The following is an 11,277-nucleotide window of genomic DNA, read 5'->3' as shown; positions in this document are numbered from 1 at the left end:
GAGCCTTTCCTTCGAGTATTGCACAAAACACAGTGTCTCTCCTTTTGCCCCCACAGCAAGAAAGAGAAGTATTTACAAACCTCCTTTCTACCGACCCCAGTGAGGTAGAGAACCCAACTGTTTTAGCATCCTCCAGAAGCAAACAGAGAAACCAACTCCTTTTGCTTCCTCCTAAAGTAGGCAGAGAAACTCGATTAGATGTTGAAGGAAACCTCTCTAGAACCCCCAAGGAACTAGGGAGGATGACTGGAGAAGATGATGATGAATCCTTTCTTGGAGAAACCTTTGTGAAATCCCTCACAAACTCCCCCTCACAATATCCTCTCTCTCATTCTCCCTTGCTCTCTCTCTTCTCTTGGCTCTCTCAGGTTAGAACATTAGCAAAAGATGCTCTCTTAGGTGGAACAAGACCACCACATGGCCTTTCACATACCATGGTCCTCCTAATAAAACTTCTTCCATAGATCCAGAATTTTCAAAAGAACAGAGCACCCAACCAGTGCCTAAACCAGTGATATGAAAATTGCCAAATCTACTCCATTGTCTCCTCAAGTCATTGCACACAGTTGAGAAAAAAATATTGTCCCCAAAAAGCTTCACCACCAATGCATTTTTCAGCTTCAACGCATTATTAATTTCATTCTCAGAATGTAACATAACAAAATTACCATCTTTAGAAAGAAATGACCCAATATCTAGATTATCCACTATGATATTTTGTTTTCTCTTACATATCGAGGAAACGTCTGTTTTCCCATCCGAGGGAATGTTGATGTCCTCCACATTATTCTTCTTTTTTTCCACATTGGTCGAGACCAGAAGGGGAAATTCAAAATTCACATTGTCATCGTGAGACTTATCAGCTTCATAAATCAAATTCTTCCCAGAATTGCACATAATTGGAGATGACGGAAGGGAAAATGATTTAAATCCCACATTAGATTTTACCCTCCCCGCTGACGAGGAAGCTTCAAGATTAAGAATATTAATATATTCATTGAAAAAATTAGAAGAAACGGTCTTTCTTGGGCTCAGAAAATCCTCATCTTTCAAAGCTTCTTTATCTTTTCCCAAAATGATTGGTTTAACAACTTTGTTCAGCAAACCACCTTCCCTGATCACCAATGGTCTCTGTTTAGGAAGGTCATTGAACCCTGTAGAAGAAATCTGACTTCCCTTGAAAACTTCCGAAGAAGCCCGTACCGGAGCAATGAAACCTCTTATGATGTTTTCCCAGGCCTCAGAAGGTGCCGATCGCCTACCATACATTGTCGTCTTCCCGCTCCTTCGGCAAGACGGCGACGAATTGGCCAAACAAACCAGCTGCGAAATTATCGACAAAGCAAAAATTTGAAAAGATCACCGGAATCACTAGACTTTCTCTCCTCTAACTGTGGGCTTGGATAAATGGTCCACATCATTTTCCCCATCCTCTTTGAATGGTATTTCAGCACCTATTTGGGTGAGATTACCAAATTTACCATTGCATAGTTGGGATGATTTAACATCTGCAGAATTGCTTTAGTAGTAAGTAAGCTTTACTTACTAGATGGAAATTCTTTTCAATGGGGAAGGCGCGAATTTGCTAGAATTTGTGTACGAATTCCTTTAAATGAAAAACTACCCTTGGGAGTTTGGGTAGAATGATTATCTGGTAGATTCTACCAAAAATTTGAATATGATGGCATTGAAAAATTGTGTTATGAATGTGGAAGGATGGGACATTCTGCTTCGATTTGCAATGATTTTGTGAAAAATAAAGTGAAGATCAACAAGGAAGCTATTACATCAGAAAGTATTCAGAACAATTTGGTAGAATCAGAGGTGGTAAAGCAAGCTGTAGAAGATTATGGACCATGGCTTCAAGTTAATTACAAAAGAAAGGGGAGAAGAAATGAGGTTGTCCAAAAGAAGAAAAATACCACTAAGAAAGTTTATGTTCCTAAACAATTCATTAAGGAGGCAGAGAAAGTTGTACATGTGGCTGACATGGAAGTTGTCCCTAATATGGGAAGTGATTTGTTTAGTAAGGAGGTGCAGGAACAACATGTTGATGATTTGAATAAAGAAGTTTTGGTTGCCAATCCACCCGTGTTACCTCAGGTGGTGTCTCCTAAACCACCACTCACTAATACTAATAAGTTTGTTGTTTTATCATATCCGAAAGATAGTATTCTGAAGGGACCTGCTATTGAATCAGAGGGTAAAGTTGTGGAAGATGGAGAAATTATGGAGCTGGACATAATCCTGACAAATCAAAAGCCGCAAGACGTCAATAAAAATGTTTGTATTTCTGAATCCCGGGAGGTGAAAGATATTGATTTGTCTTTGGGTAAAAAAGTGAAACTATTAAAAGAGTTGAATCTTTGGGTTCAAGTAACATTGTTAACCATAACAGGAAGATGGAAATGGGCAAAGCCAAAAATGGTGGGGGTCCTTCCCCCTTGGTTAAATAATGACTTCTCTTGCTTTTTGGAATTGTAGAGGAGCCAAGAAGAGAGAGGCTGCTCTATATCTCAAGGAATTTGTTAGAGATAATAATGTTTTTTTTGTGGGATTAGATGAAACTAAAATAAGTTCCATGGAGAAATTACAGATTTTGCATTATTTGGGTGAGAATTGGGAATCGTTTCTGGCTCCTGTTGAGGGACTTTCGGGAGGAATCTTAGTTCTTTGGAGGAAGGATTTAGCTACAAATAATGTTTTGGAGGTTTCATCTCAAGTTGTAATAGGAAAACTGGAGGTTTTGAATAAGAATTGCTGGTTGGTCTCCACTGTTTATGGAAGCAGGAATTCGGTGGACAGGATGAAAGTTCGTTCGGGATGTTAGGCCCTCTTGAACTTAGTCCCAAGCTAATTAAAGAGGGAGGTGAATTGGAAAACTTTAAAACCAAAACACAATCCAAATCACCACAATAATAAATGCGGAAATTAAAATGCGGAAGTAGTAAAAAGAAAGAACACACCGGATTTATAGTGGTTCGGTCAAACCTTGACCTACGTCCACTCCTTGGAGGCACCCCCCAAGTATTGCACTAAACTAGTGTCTCTCCTTTAGCCCCCACGGCTAGGCGGAGAAGCCCTTACAAAATCACTTCCACCTTCCCCGGTGCGGCGGAGTCGCCGGGTCATTTGACACCAAAGAGACTTCTTCTTTGGTGAACTTACCTCGAGACAAGCCTTGAATCCGATGGTACTAAGGTGCTAGTTCGCCGGAGCAACCGTGTGGATCCCCCACCACACTCCCTTGAGTCCCCCCTCACAGGATCTTCTCCCTCTCTAAAACTCCACCCTTTCCTCTCTCCCTTTCAAGCTCTCTTTTCTAGTTTCCCCCACAAGAACGAAGCTACAATGGCTGCCAAATACACTTACAAAGTGCCTTGCCATAGCTTAAATAGAAGCTCTAAAAATGAGCTCATTAATGCAAGTTGCCGACATTATCGTCCAGGACGATAGCCAAATCGTCCAGGCCGATTAGTTTAAATATGAGAAAAATCGTCCTGAATATCGCCCTGAAATGAAGCTAAATGATGTCTAATCGTCCCGGACGATCTTGCGATTGGACTGGACGAAATCCCCATTAATTGCTTTCCAAAACTGCCTGAGAAATTTTGGAAAAATTGCTCTGCATCGGCCAGGACGATATTTTATAGTCCAGGCCGATATACCAGGACGATATCCAAAAATAAGATTTTCCTAAGTAGATATGGTGGAAGATTCTTGCTGAATTGAGCCGGTCGTCCTGGCCGATACAAAATCGTCCAGGACGATGTGTTTTACAAAATGATGGCTGCTTTAAAGAGGATGCCCTAATTAGGGTTTCTACTTTTGTCAGATCGTCCAGGACGATATAAATATCGTCCCGGACAATGTTACCAAAAATAGAAATCTTTTAGGGCACAACAGAAAATCTTCCAAGTTACAAATCATCAGATACCACACCAAATACAAGAGACTCAAGAAAGGAAAAAGTGAACAAACTGACTTAGACCTAATTTACCCAATCTTGAGCTGATTCCAAATGGCAGTCCCATCATGTGAACCTGAAATGTTAGTAGAAAGCAGTCATAGAGAAAAAGAATGTTTGCTATCATCAAAATCATAAGCAATAGATCCGCAACACAGGAAAGCTTTGTGGGAAAAATTGGAGAAGCTAAATGCTAATAATATACCGGCAATCATTGGGGGAGACTTTTATTGTATTTTGTCACAAGAGGTAAAGAGAGGAGGTAAGAAATTTATTTTCTCTCTAAGTGCTAGAGATATGAAGTGGTTTATGAGTAATAATGACTTTCATGAAGTTGGGTTAGTTGGACCCAAATTTACGTGGTGCAACAATAAATCAGGTGGAGGTCGCATTCTAGAAAGACTTGACAGATGTCTTTTGAATTCTATGGCTATGAATTCTATCCAATTAGCCTTGGTGAAACACTTATCATGTGTAGCATCTAATCATTGTCCTATCGTCTTGGAGATTTTCAAACCGATCATTGCTACTCACAAAGACATACGTTTTGAAGATGTTTGGGCGTCTTACCATGGAGCGACTACTATTGTGGAAAAATCTTGGAGGAAGGTTGGAGGAGGTGATCCAACCTCTTCTTTAGACCTAAAGTTTAGAAGAACATTGAAGGCTCTTTTTTATTGGAGCAAGTCTAAGTTCAAATGCTTGAATTCTTTGAGAGAAACTTTAAAAAAGAAATCTTTGATCTTCAAGTGGAAGAGGCTGACGGATTTCTTGATGAATCTAAATTGTGGATTCTCATATCCAAAATCAACGAGCTGAATTGTTCTTTAGCAAGGCTTAATGTTTGGTGGAGGCAAAGAGCCAAAGTGAGGTGGTTGGAGGAGGGAGATGCAAATTCTGCTTTCTTTCACTCCTATGCTAATGCTAGAAGATGTTCGAATTGGATTAAACAAATTAAAAATACTGATGGTGTTTTCACGGAGCAGCCTGAGGAAATTGAATTTGTTTTCACATATTTTTTCAATCAGAAATGGAAACATAGAGATTGCCGGCTAGAAGGCTGTACGATACCTTTTAATTTGATGTATACTGATGATCAGAGGAAATTGGATTCTGATTTCACTAAAGAAGAGATTCAGGTGGTTGTTGATAGCTTGCGGTCTAATGTAGCTTCTGGAATTGATGGTATTACTTTTTCATTTATTAAAATCTATTGGAAGATCATTCATCAAGATGTTTGGAATGCTATTGAAAATTTCTTCAAGACAAGATGTATGAATCAATTTTGGAAGGCAACTCTAATTATTTTGATTCCCAAATTGCAAAATCCTATGTGTCCAGCTAACTTTCGTCCAATAAGTTTATGTATGACTACTTATAAATTGGTAGCTAGAATGTTACTTAATAGATTGGAGTTGGTTATTCACAAAATTATTTCTAGAGATCAAGTGGCTTTTCTAAAAGGAAGATCTTTGTCGGATCACGTTCTCTTGGCTAAAGAGGTGATCAACAAAATCCGTCATTCCAAAGCAAAGAAAGGATTTCTAGCAATCAAAGTAGACATGGAGCAGGCTTATGATAGCATGGGTTGGCAAGCTTTGAGGCAAGTTCTTATCCATTTTAATTTTCCTCGCAAGTTTTCTGACTGGATTTTGAATTGTATTTCAAATCCATATTCTTCCATTCTTATCAACGGGAAGAAATCCAATTGGATTGAAGCTAAGAGTGGGTATAGATAAGGATGTCCCCTATCTCCTTTTCTTTTCATATTATGTTCTCAAATTCTTTCTGAAGCATTTTATCATAGTGGGAAGAATGTTGGTATCCAAATTGTCTCCAAAGCTCCTAGAGTTTCTCATTTATTATATGTCGACGACATTCTTGTTTTTTCTGAAGCCAATTTACTTAAGATCAAGAAGGTGAAAGATATTTTGAACAATTTAGGCAATTGGATGGGACAAAGGGTAAATCGCAACAAATCCATGGTGTTGTATGGTAAGACGGTTAATAGGAAAAGGAAGGCTAAAATTGAAGACATTTTAAAGTTCAAATCTATTAAGGAATTGAACTACCTTGGTATCAAGCTTACTCCTAGAAGGTTGGTGAAATCAGATTTTAATAATATGTTGGAAGTTGCTTCAAATAGACTAAACATTTGGGGTAAGAAATTTATTTCCTTGGAAGGAAAAATGGTGTTGATCAAATCTGTATTCTTATCTCTTCCAATTTTCCTATCAACCCTTTCTTTGGTGCCTTTGGGCATCTTAAAAGATTTTGATAGAATGTGTAGATCTTTTTTGTGGAGTAAGAAAAAAGGCATAGGAGGGCTTCATTATGTTTCTTGGAAGAGGCTTTTCCTTCCTAAGCAAAAGGGAGGTAGAGGACTGTTTTTGGCTGCTTGTAAAGTTGGTCACCTAAGGGCCAAATTTGCTTTGGAATTCTACACTAAACAAGACCCCTTGCTCAATTGTATTCTCAGAGCCAAATATGGAGAGGATTTATGGGAGAAGCAAAAGAAGACTGTGAGTTCTTCGACATGGAGGATTTTGTGTAATGGAGCAAAATATCTTACTAATATAGTTAGATGGAAAATTTGTAATGGAAAGTATATTGACTGGTTGAATGATACATGGCTGTTGGATAAAAATTTTTCGAAATGGCCAAAATTTGTTATTAATAAGGAGATTGAAAATCAAAGTATTAACTTCTTCATTTCCAATGGTAACTGGATTTTGGATCATCTCAGGATGTTATTTAATGAAGACCTTGTGAAAATTATCATGAACATTCCTATCTTTCCGGATTAAGGAATAGATCAAATTGAAAACATACGGGGCTGTCCATTGCTGCACTCTCGCAAGAGTCAATTCAGAGGTATGATGAGGATTGAAATTCTGGAAGTGGATGAAGTATGTTAAATTAAGACCAAAAGTTGAATTATTTTGGTGGAGGCTTCTTAATGCAGCTATTCCTAGAAATTCTTTCCTTTTTCATAGGAAAATTTCATAGTTTTCAGGATGCCCGAGAGGATGCAATGTAGAGGAAAATTCGGATCATATAACAGCAGGATGCGGTAAATTGAGGAAGGTTTTTTTTTTTGGCTTTCTAAGTGGGGATATATACTTCCTCAACCTGTTAGTTTTGAAGATTGTTTAAGGGAATTACTCTTGCTGTATAAAAGAAATCCAGTCCTTGTAAACATTTACTGTAATGTGGTATTTATGACTTGGAAAAGTAGAAATCTGTTAATTCATGAAGGGAGAGAAGAAACAGATTTTTTTATTGCAGCAAACTCTCTTTCTATGGCTATTGTTGTACCTTCTATCAATATCCATTCAAAAAACTGGGATGTCAACCAGCAAAAGTTGTTTTCTTCTTGGCGTCCTCCTCCTCCCAGATGGGTAAAAATCAATGTGGATGCAGCCATGTGTAGACATTATTTGGCTGGTACGGCTGGTGTTTTTAGAGATGATATGGGAAGATTGTTACTAGCTTTTGGTACTCAACATGTTCATTGGGATATTGGTCATTTGGAACTTTAAGCGGTTTATATGTTAAAGAATTTCTTACAAGTGTGGATAGTTGAAGCTCAAGGAGTCATCATAGAAGGAGATAACATCAATATAATCAAGAGAATTCAACAAGTTTTGAAAAGATTCAAGAATAAAGGCTTTCTGGAAGACGACCTATCCTTTGTAAGTGAGTTTAATCAAATTACTTTCAGTTTTACTACTATGAATGGTAAGAAATTAGCGGACTGTTGTGCTAATTTTGCTTTGGGGAAAAGTTTTATTTGGCATGATCTTTCTAGTACTGAAAATCCTCCTTCATTCTTACACATTTTGAAGGCTGATTTCAATTTACTAGGTGATTTTACTTAATTTGTAATAACTTTCCTGTTTATCCTTAATTTAATGCATGGCTGCATTTTTCCTCAAAAAAAAAAAAGGTAGAACAAGACATCTCATATAGAAGAGCTTCAGAATAACTCTTAATTTTAATAAACTTACTTTATTTTGCAGGATGATATAAATATCATCCTGTACAATCAGTATAAATTTAGCTCAATCAGCCAGGACAATTTGGGATGATCAGAAGGTTCTTTATTCATATTGTTTAGGATGATAAGATATCATCATGTATGATTAATACAAATCATTGAATATCATCTAGTACATAACCCTAAATGGATGTTTGGATGATGAAAAATAACTAGATCATCTAGGCTGATCTCATGATCATTACAGATAATTAGTTCAATTCAGCACATATCGTCTAAAACATCGCCCTTAATAGAAGCATACTGATGTTTGATCCTCCAAGAACAACTAAGATTTGTTAACTGATTGTTTGGACCAATCCTGCGATCGTTCATGATGATATGATTAAGCAATCAAACCTTAATTACTTTCCTTAATTACTAGATTAATTTAGGCATAATTATATTGCATCATCCAGGATGATGTCTGGACAATAACCAAAAATGATAGATACCTAAATAGATATGGCAGCTGATTCTTTTTTATTTTAACCTATCGTCCTGGCTGATGACATATCGTCCAAGATGATGCGCTTAATTACCATTGCCTTAACTAGAATGCCATAATTAGGGTTTTTATTTTTAATTGATCGTCCAAGTTGATTTTTGGATAGTCTTGGATGATGTGATCAAAAACAAAAAACTCTAAAAATAGTCAAAAAAATTTCTCCAAGTGTGTGTGTGCAAGGTTACTTAGCATCATGAACCATATCGTTTACAATTGACTCAAGAAAAGGTAAAAGATTACAAACTGACTCAGGCATAATCTTCCCAATCTTGAGCTAGTTCAAATTGTAGTTTTGATCTTGTGGACCTGAAATGTTAGTAGGTAAGGCAGTTGTAGATAAATAGAAGTGTTTGCTATCACCAAATTTATATTCCCTGAAATTATATTCGTAACAATCTCCCCCTTTTTAATGATGGAAAACACAAAATAAAATTTCAATTGAAGTATCACAATAAAAAATAGTAAAAGTGAATCAGGAAGTTCAAATTAAATTAGAAAACAAAAACTAACAAAGTACTAGAAAAACTAACATAGAAAATAAAAATAGTACAACTACTCTCCTTTTGACATCACAAAAAGGAGGGAAAGAAATAAAACAGAAGCTACAAAATAGAAGTAAACTATATTAAATGAAAAAAGGATGACATCACAAAAATAAATTAAAATAAAGATAGCCCTTGATCATCTGAAGGAGGTGTTGGTTATGGTGGCTAAAAGTAACTGGAAAGAGTCGCAAACTGCTCCCCAAACTAGGCCATGTCCTGGTCGGGCTGGTGCTTCTGGTGAGCAATGTATGAGTCAAAATAAGCAACATCCTCTATATGATATTATTCATATGCAGCAATATAGGCCTCAAAGAGAGTCTCCCACTTGTCAAACCGCTCTACCAGCTGATCCAGCTATGAGTGTTGGTAGAGCAAAGAATGTGAAGGAATAGGTACAGGAGCCACCTCCTCCTCAGCTCCCTCAGCTTCCTTATTCCCCATGTGGAGATGAGTACTGTGAAGAATATTGAAGGAGCTGTTCAAGTAGAAGGCAGGCTAATAGTTTGGTGGGGTAGGATATTGGAGGTTGTATTTGGATTCTAAGATATAGATAATGATGTGTCCTAAGGAAAGATTGGGCTTCCTCCTATGTCCTAGATCTCTCATGCTTGTTAGATGCTCAATGTATCAAAAAATTAGATATGTGGCATTAAACTCACGGTGGGCTAGAATGTAGAAAGTGGTGATTGAGAGAAGTGGAGTGATGTGGACATGATCACCAGGTTTTAGAAGAATAGAGGTGTGAAGGACATGTTGGATTATCCTAGCATCTTTGAATAAGATGATAGACTCTCCAACATGATAGGAAACATTAGAGTTCCTTAAGAAGTGGTTGGCTGGTGCTCAGTCGTAGTCAGGATCTTGGCACATGAAGTAGAGTTTATCTCCTATGGAGGACAATTGTAGCAGTTCTTGACAGTCCTAATATGTGATTTTGACAAGACGTCTATTCACAAAGGACGGAAGCGTAGTGAAGGAGGAATTTAAGAGAAGGCTTACAAAGAGTTTAAATAGTAACTCCGAATTGAATGGGACAATAAGAGTAAGGTGAAAAGTGAGGGTTGACAGTCCAAGATATAGTGATCTCAACTATCTTGTACTTCTAACAGGCATCTTGGTCGCCCGCCTCGATGAAACAAGGGTCAAGATTTAACCTCGATGAGCTTCCAAAAGACATATGAGATCTTTTTCCACTATCCATGATCAAGGAAAATAGGGAAATAGGGAGTACAAGACGGATTGAAGGAAGGTGTATGAGAAAAAAATGTTTGGAGGCCTCAATTTTTAAAGAATCAGTCAGGTCATCCAAGATGATCGCAGAATCATCCAGGATGATAGGGTGAAATAATTGCATCAAGGATGATTGGTCAAAAAGGTAGTAAAGACTTCCAGGATGATCAGACATCATCCAGGATAATAAGACACAAGCGATTATCCCGAGGAGTCAAGCTAGATGATTGTTGAAAAAGAATATCAACATGGCCAATTAGGTGGATCATCCATATGCACAATAATGGATCGTACCAGCCAAATTTAAAATATTTAAAGCATTGCCACATATATCGTCCAGGATAAACAAGTGTATTGTCCAAGATGATCACCAATAATTAATAGTACCAGTTGAATTCTAAAGTGTTTAAACATATTTCGATGTTTATCATCCAGGACAAACAGGTGGATCGGACAGGCCAATTATTAATAATTGAGCAAATATTAAGAACATCGTGCAAGATGAATAGGATCATATCAGCCAATCACAGTAAGCAAAGTAGGATACGATTAAATCATCAAGGATGATAAAGTTTCATCCAGGATGATGATAAATAGAGAAAACATATAAGCCGTTAGATAAAAGGTTAGGATTTGATTGAATGCATCGTCCAGGATGATAGAAAAATCATCTAGAACGATGTGACCAAAAATGAAATTCAAGAGGTGGATATAAATGATTAGAGAAGGCCCAAAAACATAGTTTTTTTTTTCCAAAAAACATAGTTAAATATGAAATTGATAAAAAAAAAAGTGAGACAGAAAGAAACAAAAAAAATAAATAAATAAATAAATAAACAAGGCACGTATATGATAAATTCTCCAATTGATTGCATTCAAATATTTGTAAGATCGATGAGTTAACATTGTCAAAATCAAAAAATTGTAGAATATATGACCCTATTAACCATAGCTCGGACTTCTCTTAGGGAAAAATCATCTTTTGAAA

The 11,277-nt window shown here is 37.0% G+C and overlaps 1 protein-coding gene across 1 annotated transcript in view; it reads left to right on the top strand.

Annotated features, from left to right (window-relative positions):
• The first annotated feature begins 2,581 nt into the window (after positions 1–2,581).
• The window catches only part of LOC114579919 (D-xylose-proton symporter-like 2), a 54,574-nt gene continuing 45,878 nt past the window's right edge, over positions 2,582–11,277 (top strand). Inside the window, 3 exon segments of the mRNA XM_028695953.1 lie at positions 2,582–2,812; positions 4,996–5,239; positions 5,357–5,570. Coding sequence (XP_028551786.1) covers positions 2,582–2,812; positions 4,996–5,239; positions 5,357–5,570 — 689 coding nt within the window.

This window comes from Dendrobium catenatum, unplaced genomic scaffold (assembly GCF_001605985.2).
Source record: "Dendrobium catenatum unplaced genomic scaffold, ASM160598v2 fragScaff_scaffold_716, whole genome shotgun sequence".
Classification (NCBI taxonomy): domain Eukaryota; kingdom Viridiplantae; phylum Streptophyta; class Magnoliopsida; order Asparagales; family Orchidaceae; genus Dendrobium; species Dendrobium catenatum.
Note: the sequence above shows the minus strand (reverse complement) of the source record. Positions and strands in the feature narration are given on the sequence as shown.